This window comes from Aulonocara stuartgranti (genome assembly GCF_965226115.1).
Source record: "Aulonocara stuartgranti genome assembly, chromosome: 9".
Taxonomy (NCBI): domain Eukaryota; kingdom Metazoa; phylum Chordata; class Actinopteri; order Cichliformes; family Cichlidae; genus Aulonocara; species Aulonocara stuartgranti.
Window position 1 is genome coordinate 23,613,935 of NC_138960.1, and position 19,887 is coordinate 23,633,821.

Genomic DNA, 19,887 nt, shown 5'->3' on the forward strand with positions numbered 1-19,887 from the left:
TATATATTTAACCTGAGTAGCGAAAGACGGTGGTGGGTTTAACGATTTGCCCGGAGTCCGGTGTTCTCACGGGCTCTAGTGAGCCTTGCCCCCGGCTAGCTATCGAGCTAGTGGGTAACAGACGTCTCCGAAAACGTCGGAGCACTTTTGAAAATATGTGGTGTCTTGATAAACTGAGCAGATATTTGAGGTTTACACAGTTACATTCTCGCCTGAAAATATGTTAAACGTTTATTTTGTGACCCAGAAAGAATAATAAGAGCAATATTAAAACTAACTAGCTGCCGCCATTGTTGGAAACTGAGCTGGGCTGCGCTATGAATTCTGGGACACAGCTTCTTCTTCTTCGGGGTTTAACGGCAGCTGGCATCCTTGTACATGCAGTACTGCCATCTTCTGTTTCAGTCCGTTATTACACTCTTAAACCCTACTACTTATTCCTGCGTCTTTTGTGATCTTACAAAGCTTCAAATGACACGTCGACTATTTCTGAATGTGGAATACTTGTGGGTGATTGTTTTGCTCCTCTAGTTTGAAACGCACATCGATGCCATGTCTGGATATTGCTATTTTATAATGTATCACATTGCAGGCTCAATTGGGAAACTCAAATTACATTCCCATGCCTAAATACTATGTTTTTAAAAGCCTTTGAATCAAGTTCCCGGCGTTTGTCTGCTGTACAGTCAGAACTGGCTTCAAGCCTGGGAGGCATCCAGCCCACAAAGAGGGCTTTCATTTACTCCCAGCATACAGATGCACAAATAGCTTCAACTATAGTATGAGAGAGTTACCATTCAGTCACAGAGTAAAACCTATATGGAGTTGGTTTTATCACGGTCACTTTTTTTATTTTTTAGGATTGACGTAATCCTTGGCATTACGATTTCGTAAACATGGGAGAACTCTGCCAAACGGGTGACACAGAAATATAATCTGACACAATTCTGATGTTTAATCTTATGGTAATGTCTCTAGCTTCTTCACTTTTTCTCCCTTTCTAAAATCCATCTGACATACAGCAGTTCCCATGAGGTTCTTAGCCCTCAGATTTTTTGTCAGCGAACGGTTCATTGGGAAAGTATGTAGGTCAATCTGCTTTGCTCTTTATCTAAAGCAATACAGATATGTGGCCATATAATTATTAGTTCATATCTATATGATGAGTAATGTTTCCCATCATGATGAGAGGGCTTAGTAGTGAAAATGGCAATCCGCTGGAGGGAGGAGCTTAAATCTTCTGTACAGAGAGTGCATGTGTGTGTTTTACCTCTAAATTGCTATGTAAACTTCTATTGCGCTATTTAATCATGCCATCCGGTTTAATAGTTCCAAGCATAGCAGTGGATGTCACATCTGGCTTTTCTGTATTGGGACTTTTCTGTGGTTTTTTTTTTTTCCTATCTGAGTGGTGCAGAACCGGTTCAAAAAGAGAAATCATCACTGAGCTCGTAGCCCAGTCCATGTGGATTGTTGCTCTTTTATAATGTGTTGCCTGGCCACAGTTGATCCTTTCGCTCACTGTAATCCATTTTCTAGTGCTTAGTCAGTACGCACGCAATCACATCCCTGTGCAATATATCACATGTCCATTTTGCATCCTTGTTAATATTACACAAGTGCCACAGCCTCAGAGCTTAAAAAAAAAAGGTGACCTGCTGGTAGAGTTAATGAGCCTGTCAGCATCAGCAAACTGTGTGTATATATATATATATATATATATATATATATATATATATATATATATATATATATATATATATATATATATATATATATATATATATATATATATATATATAGAGAGAGAGAGAGAGAGAGAGAGAAAGAGATGTATGTACATATCTAAATTTTTTACACCATATAAACAGATAAAAATCAATGACAAGTGTTTTGCTTTTAAGATTGAAAGCTGCTTCTTTATGCTCTTTCTCTGCTTGCCTTACCAACATGGATTCATACTTTTATGTGCTTGTCTGGCAGTGATCACTGTGTGCTGTAGAAGAAATTTCATGGGTCAGCTGATTGTTTCAAGCACATTGTCAGAAAAAAAGAAAAAGAAATGTGTTTGCTTTATGTGAGAAAAGAGAGTATTTTGGGGGATTCGGAGAGAGAGAAGAGCTTGATGTTCCTGTCTTTTTCTCTCCCAGCCAACTTCTTTTCTCTTTTTTTTCCCTTGTCACAGCCGATGTCGTCGGTGCCGCAGTTCAGAATAGCTTCTCTGTGTGTGTTTTGCACACACACACGCTGTAACATTCCACTTCTTAGGGCTCTGTAATTCTCTGTAAATTCCACCACTGAGTGTGTTGTGTTGTGTGTGCGTGTGTGTGCATTCCTGCCTCTGGAAGCCGAACATCTCATCACATTGGGAAGGCTACAGGCTGACTGGATGTTAATAACTAGAGACCATCAGAGCAAAAAGATGAACAAAGAGAGGGAAAAGGAAAAATAGGACGAGGTGAAGTGGTGATTCTACCAGAGCGTGGCTCTGAGCGGTTGGCTGATGACGTGAAGTGCTGCACACACATCTGGAACAGCTTGAGCAGCTGCACCTGAAGAGCAGGGCTCCTCCACAAAGCCTCTGCCGGCACTTTTTCTGTATCCCCGGTGCTCTTTTTCCTCCCCCGCAGTCTCTAAATCTTTTTCTCTCACTCTCTCTGTTTACCGCCTGCCGGAGCGCTGGGATGGTTACCCGCTGTGCATCAGCAAAGAAGAGCGAGTGAACCGAAGCAAAAGGGAAGAGGAGAGACGAGGCGCAAGAGGACAGTGACATGGGGGAGAAGTATTTACCATGAAGTAGAAGAGAAGAAGTTGACAACCATATTATGAGCGTAAGTGAAGAAGAGAGGGGGCACGAGAAAAAGAGAGAGGGCGATGGAGAACGAGAGAGTGTGACAGACGCGAAAAGAGAGGCAGAGAGGGGATTAAGAAGCCGGAATGCGCTGACACTGGAGACCTGACTTTCTGTTTGCATTTGGCACAGCACATCCTGTCACTCCACAGGTTTATCCACACACACACCCATTTACCAACACATACACACACACATCTACCGTTTGCTTTGGATGATGATCTCAGGAGGCCACGCCAGGAGAAGGCAACACCTTCCAAGGAGCTATTAACCTCCAACCACACAGCTCCCCACCCCCTCACCATCATTTTTGCCTCCCACCCAGTTTCCCAAAAGTGCCCTCCCTCCTGCCCTCCCTCCGTCTGGCCCTGTCAGCCTACCTGCACCACCACACAGCACGCTGGAGCTAAAGAGTAACAGAGTCACACTCACTGAGACCTAAGAAACTTCTGGATTGCTCATGGGACATAGCTGCAGTACCATCAGCTGAGAGGGATAGAGAAGCTTTACTGATCCACTAACCTGCAGGATGTCTAAAGCCTCCAGGCTTTCGCGGCCCCCTCCGGCAGGGGGTGGATCCAAGCTGCCCTCTCCAAGGAAGGAATACCCCAGTGCGCCCGCTTTTGCAGGTCGAACCCGGGTCCTGAGCGTGGGCGAGAAGCTGATGAGAGCAGGTAGTGATGCTATCCTGAGCAGACAAAAGTCTTTAACGGCAGCTGTGGCACGGGACAAAGCACAGAGTGAGACCCAGTCTGAGATTCAGGCCCCTAGCCAGAATCCAGGCGAGAAGAGCCAAAATATGGAGGGGGTCCCTGCCAAAAGCAGGATCAGCCCACCTAAAGTGTCAAGTCACCAGCAAGGCTCTAAACACAGTAAGTAATAAACAAACACACACCGCAGTAATGTTTTACGTGTGAAAATATGATCCATTCGCAGTAGAAACTAGAAATTACAAATTGATTTCAGCTTGCAAACAGTGCAGTCATTGCTACTGTCATGGTCCAAGTTGTGTTGTCTGCATCCTTATAGACTGTTTAACACTTTAGGTTTATGACTTTTATCTGCTGTCTCTTCCCTGTCTCGTGACAACGGATGGGTACAAGCATGTGCACTTCGTAGGCCTTGAAATCAGACTGAAAAAAATGATATATTTTCACTGACGATAACATGTCCCCACAGCCAATAAGCAGATCAAACAGGAATCAGAGCATCCACTTTGACTCGTATGTCCATGAGTTTTAAGAATTTTTGAATGCCAGACTCCTCCCAATGAGAGCAGGATTAAAAAAAGAGTTTTTGCTGGACACCATGTTGCATTAGTGGTGTTCAATGTTTCTTCTCTTGTGCCTTGTGTAGCCTTAACTCTCCTGTGCTGATGTATTGGTCTCACCGAAACAAATGGGAAAGGTTTGTCTTTGGACACTGAGTAATGATCTGTCTGAGCTGGGAGAAACAACTGTTTATGGGATCTTTTTTCACTATCGCACTGTGTTCAACTCTGTTGGGTGCACATTTTTCTTTGAAAAAAATGAGGCAAGAAGGTTGAGCAAAGTATCGTTCCCTTTTGGCCTTCTCACTAGATTCACAGCTCTGCAGGGCAGCGGCTTTCATGTCTCATCAGGACACAGTCACCTCACACTCTCAAAGGCAACTTGACCAAGATTCCACGAGGGTGAAATTTGTGTCCTCTGTGCATACAAGCTGTTACTATCTTTTTTTTCTTATCTTTTAAAATGCGAACTGACAATCACTCTCGAATCACTCTCGACTGCTCAGCCTGTAGTCAGAGGCAGCAGTTGAGGAGTGTGAGGGGGTTTTAAGTGTGGGGGGGGTGACGTCGATGTAGGCAACAGGGGTGAGTCAAGTAAAAGAGTGACAGAAGGAGGTCAGGAATGTAAGCAGGGCATGCTGGGAAATCAACAGGTCTGGAGCTGTTTCTGTGTGCGAATCCCTCCCTGCAGTAAAGACAGGTTATAAGGGGGGCAGTTTGTACTGGAAACCAGATGCTCTTTGTGGTGTTATAGAAATAAATGGCCTTTCTACACAGTGGATTCCTTTTTTAAGTGTTAAGGTCAGTTTCTACTCAGTTCATTTGCTTCCAATACAAGTAACTAAGCTACTTTAAAAAAAAAAGAAGAGATAGGAGCAGGAAATTAGACCTAAAATCTAAACTGAACACAACATACACCTCCAGCTGAAGGACATAGAAAGCATTATTCTACTTTTTAAAGTAATTCTTCTTTTATCTTCTTGCGCAGTTCTGCTTTTTTCCCATCTCACTCATTATTTTTCTTTTGCTCACTGTCTTGTGTTTCTTTGTCTCAACAACACCCTCTTCACTTTTGTTTCTCCACAAGTTTTTCTCCTCTTCATTCCTTTTTCTCCTGTCTAGCTTTGACAGCATTTGAATCGGTTATTGAAAGATGCCACCATCACCACCCACCCACCCCCACACACACACGTATAAACTCACAAAAGACCATGAAAAAGAATAGATTAACTGTGTGTATTCTCTATATTTCACCCATGTCCCACTGTGCATTTCAAAAAGCTTTTTTTTTTGAAGGCTGAGAGAACTCTACATTTCTGGACAGTAACTTTGAAGTTCTACACTGAAAAGCCAGTGCATCAGCACTTCAGTCTCTCTAGAAACTGGCTATACAGTGGAGTGATTCCTCTACCCTTTGATACATCACGCTTTACTTTTACAGGACATGGAACTGCTGTTCACTACATAGAGTCATGTGCTGCCCAAGAATCGATTTTAAGTAGGCCAGCACTATTAAATACCCTTTCATTGCAACCTAATGGGCAGCTCCTCGTGTTCCCTAGTCATTCATAGTCTCTATACAAGCCAGGCTGGTTAATGCAGGGGGTTCTGACGGCAGCAGGTCTCGATCTCCCAAGCTAATTGCAGTTATAGGGCATGACGGTAGCTAAAGCACAGACCCAGAGGGTCAAACAGAAGTGATGCACATAGTGCTAGCAAACAGTAAGTCCGTATGACAGGTGACATTTCCGCCGTGTGAAAGCTTCAGAGCTGACTGCTGCTCACCAAAGGGCCCAATTTCATCCTTAAAGTGGCAGCTTCCACCAAAAAGCAAAATCCGTTTGACATTTTCTGTCCAGGGAGGGTGTAATACAAGTGTCAAGCATACATTAAAGTCCAGCTTTCCCTTGATGGTGCAAAACACTGCAGCAAACCACTATCAAACATTTTGTCAAACGCTTTTTTTCTTTAGGTGTCGCTCATCTTATATGTGCATTTATAGATTGGATTTACTTCTTATCGAGTATGCCAAGTTCAGAAAAAAGGAAGCTGACACCCAGGCTTTAAACCTGAATGTGATTGTGAAACCTCCATCTTTTGAGAAGGCTTTGAAAAAGATTTAGAACCCGGCTGTTAGGATTTGCAGCAACAAGAGCATTAGTGAGGTCTGGCTCTGATGTTGGATGATAAGGCTTAGCTCGCAAAAAATTATTCTCAAGGATGTAGGGTGGGATGGAGGTCTGGGGTCTGTTTAGTTCAGTCGAGTCTTCTGCCATTCAAAACTAGAAAAGAATAATCAGACCAGGATTAATTAGACCAAGCTGTACTTTGGAGGTGATCTTCAGTTACAGTAAACAACGGTCACCGTGGTGAACAATCCATCCGTTTTCTTCCATCTGCTCATGGTCACAGTGTGAGTTGGGTCCTATCCCAGATGTTGTAGGGTGAAAGGGGGGTGACACCCAGGGCAAGTCACCAGTCTATCTCAGGGCTTTAGACACAACCAACCATTCACGCTCACATTCACACCTACAACCAATTCTAAAACATGAAAAATAGCAAAAAAAAGTGAGAATTCAACAAGATAACTTCCGCTATAACATCAGTTACACACCAGTCGCTGTTATCAACCATTATTACTTACTGAGTGTACCAAACCAAGTAAGATTGTATTACCTTAACTGATGAAGGTGTATTTTTATATTCCAACTTTTCAAGGCACGATTACTGTTATTTATCCTCTAAAAGTGCAGTCCATTCATCTTCATGCTTTTATTTTCTGGAATTAAAGAGTTAACCATAAACATCAACCCGAACTATTGTGCAAAGCTAGCAGGGAAGTTGATAAAACTCCATGGAAAGGTTAAAGTCTGGAAAGACATTGGCTGATAATGACTTAACCTTTCTCTAACTCACATCAGTCGTTGCTATCTTCAAACCTCGCAGACGCTTTTCTGTATTTCTTCTGAAACTTGAAAGTTTTGCTGCTTGTGAATAAGCATTTAAATCCTTTGATCCTTTGACCAGTCGGGCAAGGATTTGTTCTCAAGATGCATTTGAGATAAAAGTCACTGCTCAGATTCTGGATGACCTCACCGTCTGGTGATTGAGAAAGTGTGTCAATAAAAGGTTGTAAATTATGCCTGCATTTGCTTAGCTAGTCCAGACATGGGCTGCACTCGGGTTTTATTGAGTTTTTCTGCCTCGCGTGGTTTTGAAATGTGTTACCACATCAGTATGTGAAGAGTTGCTTCAGCTTGTTTTCAAGTGTCAGAGGTTATTAAGACTGCTTCCTGTTGACAACAGTGTTAGTAGCATATGGACGTGATTCACTGGGTTACATGTTTCTGCATGTAATTCTGCTCACCCTTCAGTATATTTCACAGCTTTGCACAATCATTAATTGTTAATAATCTTGAGTAATAGGGACAGTTTGTATCTATGAGTGGCTGTCTCACTTCCTTGTAGGAGAAACTGTTTTGTGTGATGGGAATGCGTTTCTGAATTGGGATGCGATCATCCATTTCTTTGAAACTGAACCCAAAAGTGGGGATTACAGTAATTGCAGTCTCTCGTGACTCTTAAAGCCACCAGTTGTCCCAGACTTTTTCTTCTTTGACAACCATCAGACACACAAGAGTTATTAAGAATACAAAATGCTCCCACCACCACAACAACTGGCCCAGTAAAACAGATATGTCATTTGAATTCAGGAATCAGTTTAAGTGACTTTTTATATAAAAGTTTTCATTCTTGAGGATCTGTGAGCTGCGTTTCATTCTGCCAAAAGAGGTTTGAGTTCCATTTACCTTTTTCACCATCCACATTTTTGTGATTTACTTGACAAATTGATGTCAGTAAGCAGGGGGTTGATTTTAAGCAACCCCACCTCCCACCCCCAGCACTCCCACCTTGAATCAAGCAATCACAATTTTTCATTGCTGGGATTTATATGATGAGTTGCTGTTCGCATTCATTTGCATACGACTGAGGAAAGTATGTTTAATCTTTTACGCCGTATGAAAAAGAAATGCACCGCGCTATCTCAGTAGTATTCGAGAAAAGACCACACAGTGAGAGCAGTAGCAGCATACCAGCAGAAAATTAAAATACTGACCATAAATGTCAACATAATTTAAAGGAGGCAGCATGTTTTGCTAAGGTTGGAGCTTTTGTGCCTCTATTGACTGAAGTCAGTTAGCAGAGACTAAAGTTTTGAAAGAACTTTTCCTCCAAATGCCGCAAGGGAGGAAGCGACAAAGCCTTGGTGTTTTCTCAGCTGTGGGAGACGGCTTAGCTTTGTCATTGGCTTGTCAATAAGTACCTAGTGACTGAAGAGGAGTCCAGTGAGTCAGTCTGGGAGTAGGTGAGTTAATGGTGTGTGTGGACCCGGGGTCTGTGTTCAGAAAAAGAAATGTGACTCATCCGTCAAGAAAAAAAAGCAGACAATAATTGGGCCACTGAGCAAGAACAAATAACTTTGGTTATGTGTTAACTCATGAGTGTGTACTGTTGAGTCTGGTGTGTGTTTTTCTTTTGGGGGTTTAGCTCGGGGCAGCGATGCTTCTTCCTGATTCCGGAGGCTGTGTGGTGTGGTTCTCACAGAGAGACAGCAGAGGGGATTGGGTTTTACTGCATGTCAGATTAAGGATAAAACAAAAGCCTTAATCTCTTTCGTGCCGGCCCTGACTTCAAGTTCCAGCATTTTCACTTGTTGATGTCAAACTGGTTATCAGCCCTACATGTCTTTTGCATATTTACTTTCCTCTGTGGCCTGTCATTTGGCTTGATTACACAGACAGTTTCTTCAAAGCTAATACTGGAAATGGGGCATAAAATTCCTTCAGAGTAGACATCTCACTATTAGATTTTTTTCAGTTTAATGCAATGTTTGTGTGTTCTTGCCCTAAGCGTAAATGTGGTTAATTCACTCAGCTAAAGGGATGTAAGCGGATGCAAGGGCTCCCTCAGGGTTTTCTATCAAAGAGTTGACAGAGAAATCAATATGTCTCCACCTCCCCCTCTTACAGCTTTTTGCCCCTCAGGCAAATGTGTACGTGCGCATAAGTGTGTCTGTGTGGTTTTCAGCATGTCTGGGTGAGCATGAGTGTGTGTGCACAAAAATCGCTGTATGCCAAAACTGCAAAATGTTCTCATACTTTCGTCTCTGTAGCTCCTGCTGTGTTTATTTCCTTGATGGTTGAGGGGAACTGGATTTTCATGAATATGTTTCATTAATCGTTCGAGTTATTTAAATAAATGTTATGTCCATGTGCTGTACAGATAAGAAGCAAAGCTGTTTTTGATTTGTGTTGAAGGTATGTTTGAAAGAAACTGTTCAATACTTTTTGGAAATATCTTTATTACCTTTCTTACTGGGACTGTTGTTGTGTCCATTCTCATGTCAATGTGGTGTTGAAGAACAGTGAGAATAATGGTCCTAAGTACAGACAGCTTTTCAGATTATCGTCTACATGCTGTAGGTATGTTCTGCCACCAGGGGGCAGGTTCATAAACAACCAGTCTGTGGGCTACTTCTGCTTTATCTGCTGTTAGTGTTTCATCCAGCTGCAGAGAAGAGCAAACTTGTACTGAAGGAGCTGAAACAAGTGTTAAAACAGTGAAAACTATCTCCTGGAGCCACGACTGGCTTCAGCAGATGCCTGACCTTCACTGAGCCTGGTTTTGCTGGAGATTTCTTCCTGTTAAAAGTTTTTCCTTCCCACTGTCGCCAAATGCTTGCATGCAGGGGGTCGTCTGATTGTTGTTTTTCTTTGTATTATTGTACGGTCACGCGTTTCTCTTTGTGGCCACATCCGCTATCACTCCTTTCCCTGTTCCGGCTCACTTTTAAACCAGTAATCGCTCGACTAATGCACAGCGTCATCTACGCTGAGCTACATGCTGTTGATCTTTTGAAGGACTGCACACAAGTATGTTTGCAAATAGATTGCATAAGGCTCTTTGTAAGTGCTTCATAGGCAAATGCATACACAAACAGACACAACCATTGCACCATAAATCTGCCATGAGCACTAATCTTGTGGACTGAAAAATTACTCAACATGCAAGTGCTGGAAACTGCAGTGTCCCAAACAGCCACTTCAGCCCTATAAATATGTCTCCAGAGATTCCAAAATGACAAAACCTACAGCAGGAATAAATATGCAACATCTGACACACACACACACAAAAACCCCTCACTGTACACTAGCTGATTTTTGTTCCTTTTGTTCCTCCTTAGTTATGCATGATTAAAAGAATGGCCTCTTTGAGAAGAGTGCTTGCATAGTAACTTCACCCCTTAGCTGTCTGCTACACTTAACGGATGCTATTGTTAGCTGATTATGTAATACTTAACCCTGTCATTGAAATATCGTCACTTCTAGCCAGAGAAAGATGCAAGTGGCCACATTGCTATAGTCAAATGCCATCTTTTATATACAGTCCAATGTGGAGACCAATGGAAAATAAGTCTACTAACATGTCACATAGTAAACTCACATACAACTTAATTTGGCCAATGGATATGCTACACAGTCAATAAAAAAAAAAAAAAAACAAAAAACAGTAAGGAAATATATAAACAAGCTTTTGCTGTGAAAACTCAAAAATGAGTTTTGTGCTGTAACCATTTACTGTGACCTTATAGTGATGACAAGACCGTGGAGGTCAAGTCAAGACACATTTGGAGTGAAGTGGAATGAACACTTGATTCAGGAGGAAACCCCCCCTCCCCCAAAAAGCTCTCTTCAGCATTGAGAAATATCACCAATCTACAAATCACGAAAACCCTTTAAAACTCAGCAATGAACCTGGGGTTGTTTTTTTTTACAAAAACTAAAATATAAAACATATAAAGCAATGTTTTATTTGCGAATAGATTAAACAAGACAAATTTATTGTCCACCAGTCTTTATGCCTATGTATCACTTTCATGTTGATTTGGCATCATTTCCTCATTTATTCTGGGCAAATAAAGTGCACACTCATCCATTTTCCTAACTGCTTGTCCAGTTCATGGTAGTCGGGGTGGGAGCTGAAGCCTGTCCCAGCTGTGAGTGTGTGTTGTACCCTGCAGCAAAAGGCAGGGTAGAACTTAGACAGGTCACCAGTCCATTGTAGTGTTAACACAGAAAGTCTGTCAGGCACAGGCTGTGTATCAGGAAGGAGTTGGACCCAAAATGCAAACCTCAGGAAATGAGAAATAAACTCAAAAGCAACATTAATGCAGAGCTCTCATTTAACACAAAATAAAGCAGGTCAGGATGAAGTAGTTAATCATTAAGACTCTTTCAAGAAAACTCACACTTCGAGGAAGGACACAAGACATGAGAGAGAACACAACAAAGGACAAAGAAAGACTGAGACAATATATACACAGGATAATGATTGAATGGAAAACAGGTGGGAACACAGCTCGGGGATAAATCACGTAATGACTCTGGAGGAAGTTAACCAAGGCACGCGATACAGAGAAGAACAGGCAACGAAATAAAACAGGACGAGAGCCACAACTGGAACAAAAAAGACCAATCCAGACAGAAAACCATAAAGGAAGCAGGAATAAACAGGGATACAAGGAATAAAGTAGAAACCAAACTAACACCAAGAACAAGTATACATCTACCACCAGTTACCAGATTGTGTGTACCATAGGATCCAATGTGGCTGCTGGATTAGAACATGATGTTGCTTTCAAGCCCCTTTTAAGTTTCAGTGTTTCGTTTGTGCTTCTTCTGCCTTAAACAATGTAGAAATTTGTCGTTCTATCGGGGAATCAATTTTCCTTCTCTGAAATGTCGCTCTCTTAGACACTGTGCTGTCATTATGTTACACTGAGGCACACATGAAAATAAAACTGAAACTGAATTTCTGGGTTAAGCCCTGCTGACCTTTAGCTGACACTACTCTGGTTAAATACTCCTCATGCAAATCATTTATCAGAAACATAAAAAAAAACAATCAGTCACTGTTCTGAAAGTGTGTCCAGACATTTGAGTGAAACCCCAAAGTTTCTCTATCTGCCAAGTTTGTTTCATTTGGCCTCTTTGTGCACTCTGTGTGGTGTGCGTTTGATAAAGCAGGATGTCTAAGCCCACTTACTAAATCAGAAACTTCCAAGATGCTCAGTAGACAGACGGCCCTGTGAGATCCTCCATCAGGTCATACATTGAAGGTCTTTTCTTGAAAGTACATTTTTTGGTTGGTTGTCAGTTAGGGCTCTATTTATTCTTGAGTTCAGAGAGCGCATTTGATTTTTTAGTTGACCCTTGTTCTTTGTGAAGGGAAATGGATACTTTGTGTTAACAGAATTCCATTTCCCCGCTGGAATAAAAGCCTCCTTTTGCTCAGTAAATGCAGTTACAAAATCAAAATCTGAAGCATCATCCATGTCTGAAGCACCACAGTCATTTCGGATTTTCCCTTTTGACTTTACCCTGTCGTCTGTGCCCCTTTACCGCAACAGCAGCTTTTAGTGCCTCAGAAGTGCACTCTTCTGTTCCAGTTTCCTGCACTAAAAGTGACAGAAGACTGTGAAGATATCATATTTGGTGCGACAGTCACAGAGCTCAGCAAATAAACAAGATAAAAGGAAACCTTGATTTCTTAAAGAACTGTTCAACTTTGTTCATTTGTGATCCAGATAGTTATCCACGTAAGATAATTTATAAATTATCAGATGTAGATAATTTATACATTTCTTCACTTTTCGTTTATTTATGTCAAAGAAGTCGAGCACACAGCCAGCATCCTGTCTTTTAATATCACCATTCAGCCAGCTAGTGGTATTATATCCTGGCTGGCTGGCTCTTTTTTAAATGTCTTTATGTAATTACATGCAGAAAATAAAGATGGAAAATGAGTTCCAAGATGCCTGATTGGGAGCGTGTGGTTCCAACAGGAAGGCGCTGGCTCGTAAAAATTATTGATGCTGTACACCATGTGATACGAGGGCTGAGCAAGATGAGGCAGCATTAAATCCCACTGATGTATAGGCCTCGTCTTCTCTCTTTATCACTCCCTTTCTCTCTCTCTCTTGTTCCTGTGAGAGCGGAAGACAGATGAAGAGGAGAAATTAAAAAAGTTGGAGGCGGGGGAAAAAAGGCGGATATAGCTGGTTCGAACTTTGCTTTTGTATTTTGCAGGTTTTCTCTATATTTTCTTGGCAGCACACATGACGTTTCTTAGTCACAACACAGCTGTAGCCCTGAGACAGTTCATACGGGTACATGTAACAACGTGTATTTAATAAAGCTCGCTGTGAGGTGCGATATGAAAACGTTTGTTTACGCAGAGTTGTAGTTACCTGCGTGGTTGATATGGAGGTTTCCCCTTTTGGCGGGGGACATTATGGGTACTCTACCGGATTCATTGCATGGATGATAAATAATGGTTAGAGTAGCGAATGAGTAAACAGCTCTTTCAGCAATAGCTTGCTTTGGGTTTGCAAGTTGAGACACATGGAGTGTTTTCTGTGAAGCCAACTGTTGCTCAGAGTGAAAAAATCCCCCTTTTTCAGAGTCTCTCTGTGAATGTGAAACTGATAAGTCAGGCAATCCCCACTGCTTGAGATTTATTTCAACCCCCATCAGTGTTTTCTCGCTACTAAAATCCCACCTCAGTTTATTTGCAAAAGCCAACTGTTTCAGTTTCTCCGTAAACCCTGAAGCATGTGTGTGGTTTTACTTTTAGGGGTGAAATGCCAGGAGTCAAGTGAGAGGGGCTTCCCCCCCCAGTCGTTAAATGTTTATGAGTTGTGCTGCTTCAGGCTTTTGATAATCAAATAGTTAATCAAAAACGTGGAGTATAGAGTTGACCTTGGCTCATCACAGCACCACTGAGGGTTTAAAGCCAGAGTAATCATGCATTATAAATGAGGTGAAACAGTAGAGAATTATGTTTGTTTCTCACACTGTTCCCATTCACCAAAGCACTAAAGTACAGTGGCTGCTTATAGTTAGAGTTAGTTTTTGTTTGCATAATATAATAATTTGACATTTCTACCTAAAGTTTGAACCACCAAGGGGCAGTGTTTTACCAGAAAGTTTTGATGTAGCTGTCCAGTAAACAAGAAGTACATCCAATGTTTGATTCGAGATTGTGGTGGTACATTAGCAGTGAGTGGTTTTCTGCTTCTTTGTGTCAGCCATGTTCACGGGGCGCTTTATGAATGCTTGGATTGGCTCCAGTCATGTGACCCTAAATTGGATGAATGGTTAAGTAAAAACTGAAAAGATGGATGGATGGATAGATGGTCCGGTACACCCTGGTTAACCGTTTTGTAGATGGTTTTGAAATCCTCATTGTGTTGTTGCTGCAAGCTGAACGCTGAGCGTATAAGCATGAGGGATTTTTAACAAAATAACGCTACTGTTAAGCTAACATATAGCCTGCAAGTAAAATTATTAAACATTCAAAAAAGCACCAAAAAGTAATAAAGAAGCTAAAAATAACTTAATCAAATATAAAGGAAACTACAGTTACTTAAAGGCATTTTCACCATTGAACTAATATTTGTTTAATTATTTACAGAGAGCTAACGCCTGGATTAAACTCTGTTATGGACACGGACAGGGAGAGTAATCATTCCTGTTATACTTCTTTGAAGTCCACTTGCATGTGCCGCCTGGGCACAGGCGTAGTTGGTGCATAGTAATGAAAATTAAATGTAAATTAGTCAACATGCAGGCAGACACGTACCCTCACATTTACTGTCTGATGACGAATTTGACATCCGTGGGACCCTAGTGGACTTATAATCCCTGCTTTATTCATCCATTGTTGTTATTGAATGCAGCTAAGTGGGAATCAGACCTCTCTCGTCTTCCTCTTCATGCTGGAAATGGGACAACCCACTGTCTCTCTCACCCACTGTGTTTGCACAAGAGGTGGCAAGAGTAGCTTTCTGTTGAGGTTTTCCAGTCATGCTAACCACACGCTAACTTCTCCACCATTGTGGACGTGTGACAGTCATGATGACAGTTTGTGTGAGTGTAGCCTTATTCCATATTCCATATACTGGAAACAGAGACTGTTAAATCTTTTGAAAAGTGTTGGCATAACTTTTACTTTGGAGGCAAAAGTGCTTGGTGTCACACATTTTCAGGTTTTCACTATCGTTTGGTTAGCGGTTGGTGAGCATTTGCAGACAAGTTAGCCTTTCCCATGAAAACAACAGTTGATCACGACAACCTATTAGCAACCAAAGCAATCCTTTTTTTTTTTTTTTTTATAACTTTTTATTTATCATTTTACAGTATGGGAATACAAAACTTAAGGTCAGCATGGGAGACATTCACAGTTCCAGTAATAGCAATCTACTTACATCATGGTAATATTCATTTATTCAGTGCTAAGTGGAGTACACAACCCATTTTTCCCAGAGCTTCTTAAATTTCTCGAGCTCGAGTCTAAGGACAAAGGTAAGCCTTTCCATTCCAAAAATTTCTTCCACTATCCCACGCCATTGGGCCCGAGTTGGAGGGTCTGCCTTTAGCCACCTACGGGTTATGGCCTTTCTGCAGCCAGCCAAAAGTATTTTCAATAAATAAATATCTTTATGTGGGAGTGCCGTAGGCAATTTGCCAAGATACAACGTATCAAATGAATAGTCTATTGTAATCCCAATTATTTTGTTTATCTCAAGGGCCACCTCCCCCCAATATGGCTGAATCCTTGGGCAGGCCCAGAAGACATGAAAATGGTTTGCCATAGGGGTTCCACAACCTCTCCAACATAGGCCCTGGCTCTGAGAGCCTGTTTGCCGAGCTGTGAGTTTAGGAGTGTTAAAGAATCTCACTACATTCTTCCAACCAAACTCTCTTAAGGACCTTGAATTTGCAGTGGTAGCCTGAGACTCACATATTCCCCACCAGCTGTCCTCCGAAATTCGTGAGCCTGATTCCCTCTCCCATTTATGCTTAATGTACAGCGTAGAGTGATTTTTAGAGGCTTGTATACTACCGTATATTTTTGAGACCATCTTTTTAGAGTCATTTCTCTTGTATGACTCTTGAAAGATATGAATTAGGTTGTATTCGTTTTCATCTCTGATTAGCAACGTCTTGTTGTAATAGTCTCTAACCTGCAAGCATCTAAAAAAGTCATGCTTTGCCAATCCGTATGTATCTGAGATGGTTTTATAGCTTTGGAATCCCCCATTTGTTGCTAGTGAACAAAAAGAAGTAATTCCTCTCAGAGTCCACTGTTTAAAGGTCCCATCCAGCCTGGCAGGTACAAACTCCGGGTCATAAGCTATCCAATTCAAGGTCTTAGCCTGCTTTTCTATTTGTAGTTTCCCCACAACCCTGAACCATAGTTTCAGGGTGAACCGGGTCAAATGGTTCAAATCTTTGTAAAATTTTTCAGCTTGGTTCTTATTTCCTAAAAGAGACTGTAATGGGAAGTCTAATTGTGTAATTTCCATATTTTTCGGCCAAAGCAATCCTAAAGAGGGTTTTAGTGCAACACCCTCATTGTCATCTAGCAACCGCTTTGAGTTATTTGCCAGCCAGTTGAGAAGCGATCAATATTCTTTCACAACCAACAAGCGGACAACTCTTGAGCAATTTGTGCATAACGTTGTGTCAGAAACCTCTGCCTATTAATTTATACTACAAAATTAACTTCATAATGAGGGTATAGAGCTACATTAATCATTTTCTCAGTTTTTAAGCTATTATTACAAGACAGACATTAGTTAAAATAGTTTTTATTGAAGTCAAGAAGATAAGAGAAGCATCCTTCAACAATGTAATGAACCATGGCAGTGACTACCATACCATCTATTACACAAAGCTTCAGTAAGAACCCATTTTAACTGCAGTTGGCATCTCTTCGACACAATACATAGATGTGTGAGACATACTTGTGGATTGCTTTTAGCTATTATTTTAAACATATTCCTGACCTATCCAGTAGCTTTAAAGGCAACAGCACTGATGAGAGAATACTGTCTAAAACGAACACTGGACTCAGACAGGCACTAGCTCCGTATGTGCAGCCTAACTGTGTTAACCAAAAATAATTGAGCCAATTTTCAAATGTACCACTTTTCCTGCAAAACAGATGTGATCTAACTGCCATCTCCTCAGCAGGGTCTCAATCAACCACATTTAACACAGTGGCTGTACATGTTCTTTCTGCTCTGAAGCCATTAAGATGGCGCTAACCCGTGAACCCTGAATTATAAACTGGTTTTCGGTTAATATAAGAAAATGAAAAGAATAGATTCATAACACAGACTACTGCTTCTATCATTTTGTCCTGAATTATGTGTCTGACATGTCATTTTACTTGACTTTTGTTTCCTCTAACACAGCAGCTAAGTGTATTTTTACATCCAGCTTTATTGGTCTTTTGATATTAATATTAAATGTAGAAGTAGCATGTCTGTTCTTCACACGACACGAGGAATATGTAGAAAATGATCATATTATATTTGTTTCTGCTAAAAGAGATTTATGCCTCATGCATTGAATTTTAAATTGAACTTTTTTTTGGCTAGAAATAAAACAGACTTCCTGGTCAAAAATGGCACACGCCATCTTTTCCTTTTGATTCAGGTTTCCTATCACGTCACATAATTACATCTTACAGCACTTGAATCTTTGACTTAGGTGAAAGTGTCTTCGGCTTCACATACTCCTGCTGCTCAGTAGCTCCTGGTATGTACAGTAGTGCCCTCAGCTGTACAGCTAATAGGATTTCAAGTTGAACTTGATTAATTTTTCCCCACACTAGAGTTTCACTTCTCCCATGCTGTTTTGTCAAAGTGCATGATGTGACATTTATTCATTTTATCCCTGCTAGCACAGCTTGTTCAATTACAGTGTGACTAAAAACTTCACTTCTCGCCAAGTTTCTTTCCCCCTAAATATGAAACGCTGAGATGGGTTTGACAGCAGCCCTGTGCCTCTGAGCATCTTTGGTACATTCTTACAGTATTAAACACTAGAATCATTGAATAAGGGATCAAGTGCGCTCCTCCCCCACCCACATTTAAATCTGGGGATTTTTACAAAAAGGGAATAATACAGTGTGGCTGTGTGATGAAGCCATTGGTGAGGCAAGCGTGGTTTTCAGCTAGGCAGCTAAAGCTATCATGAGACTGACGCAGCATTTCAGCCTGAGCTTGCAGGCAGAGAATGAGGGGATTTCTGCTGAACGGGTGCGAACAGCTGGAGGTTTAATATTTCACAGAAAACTGGGAAGAATTCTGAGACAGTCGATTTCTCCACATTATTTCACATTTTATTTTTATCTAAACTCCGAACTAAGACATTCCAGTTCAGGAATCTAATCAAAAAAAGGTTAATGTGTTGTCAGGGGTTTAAGAAGTGGAAACAAATTAAACATTCAGTGATTCAGTGCAAACTTTAAATCTGATTATTTTTCATTCTGCACAAGTCAATTGTTCATAGCCATTATTTGTTGAAGCTGCTTCCTGACAACGATTGTCTCCTAGAATTACGCCTAGCCGAGTGGCCATTTGTCTTGATCCGTCCTGACCAACAGCTTTGCAAGCCGCCCAGCAGAAAAATGTAGATGGCTTTGATAGGCATCAGAAACCCTTATCTCACATCCCCTGTTATATAAGATTTGATTTCTTATGACCAGAGAGACTGGACGAAAAAGACAATGTAAGGCAGGACAAACAGGAGCCATCGTGCTGTTATACAACTGGCAGTGAAACAAGGACAGGATTCAGATGTGACTGTTTTGGAAATGCAGTAGAGTGTGTTTTTGCATGCAAAGAAAGTTTTGGAGTACTCTGGTGTGAAGTCGTCGCTTTTTACCCGCCTTTGAACAACAACAGTTTCAAGACAAACAAATCCACAGGTGTATAGTGTCAGGAAAGATGGTTTGTGTCATGTTCCTGGATGGTGATGTACACACAGTGTGTGTGTGTGTGCATCTAGCCCTGTTGCATTAAACCATCCTCTTCTGTGTTTGACTGCTCCCAGTTGTTCATCACAAGCAAGTGGTGGTAAAGTTGGAGTAAAAGTGAAGTCAGCATACCAAAAGCGGTTTGGTTTCCACTTTGTGCGTTTGCACGTGGACAGATTTATCATGTATCTTCACACTGTGACCATACGGAGCTGCAGAACTGCCACAGTTGAGATGAGAAAGCAATAATTCTTTTGTTTTCTCTGCGCTGTCGTTTTATCTTCTCGGAGGCAGAATATTAATTCTTAGTGCTGCATCATAACACGTTTGTTTGCTGTTTTGTGATCCCATAAAATCCTTTGACAGGCAGATAGGGAGCGTTCTCATAAATGGGAAGTCAACAAGGGTATGCAAAGTTGCTGATTGAGGCCCACAGTTCACAGTGAGACAGCCAGCAGTTAATGTGATGCGTAACCAGCAATCATCAATTATTCATCGTTGAAACATTTTCCAGAGTACCAGGAAAGAGTGCTTTTATGGATAGGCAAATTACTTATATCTTTAGGGCTGCTTTATCTCTAAATTCCTTGCAGACATGCTTTGAATGTTAAATATTTTGCTGCAACGATGCAGCTAGCTTTAAAGCCCTTGCTTATAGGGAATACTTATTTGTTCATTTTTATTGTGACATTACATAAAACATCTGATAAATATTTTAGTCTCATTATTCTAGGACATTATAAATGCATTTTATGAAGTCTGTAATTCGTGTCTCGCACCAGAAGGCACAAAAGTGCACTTATGGGGCAAACTCAATTAAGCTAAATGCTTTTTATTACTCAATAAACCTGATTAGGAATCACATTTCTGTGAC

The 19,887-nt window shown here is 41.1% G+C and overlaps 1 protein-coding gene across 13 annotated transcripts in view; it reads left to right on the plus strand.

Moving 5' to 3' along the window:
* The window catches only part of kiaa1217 (KIAA1217 ortholog), a 169,649-nt gene that overhangs the window by 61,332 nt on the left and 88,430 nt on the right, over window positions 1–19,887 (plus strand). For 11 of the 13 annotated variants that reach the window (XM_082546033.1, XM_082546045.1, XM_082546035.1 and 8 more), the window contains exon 1: window positions 3,366–3,723. The exons of the other annotated variants lie outside the window; for them this stretch is intronic. In XM_082546033.1, coding sequence (XP_082402159.1) covers window positions 3,381–3,723 — 343 coding nt within the window. In that variant the 5' untranslated portion in view covers window positions 3,366–3,380. Of the gene's footprint in view, window positions 1–3,365; window positions 3,724–19,887 lie in introns of those variants that run through there. 13 annotated transcript variants of the gene reach the window in all.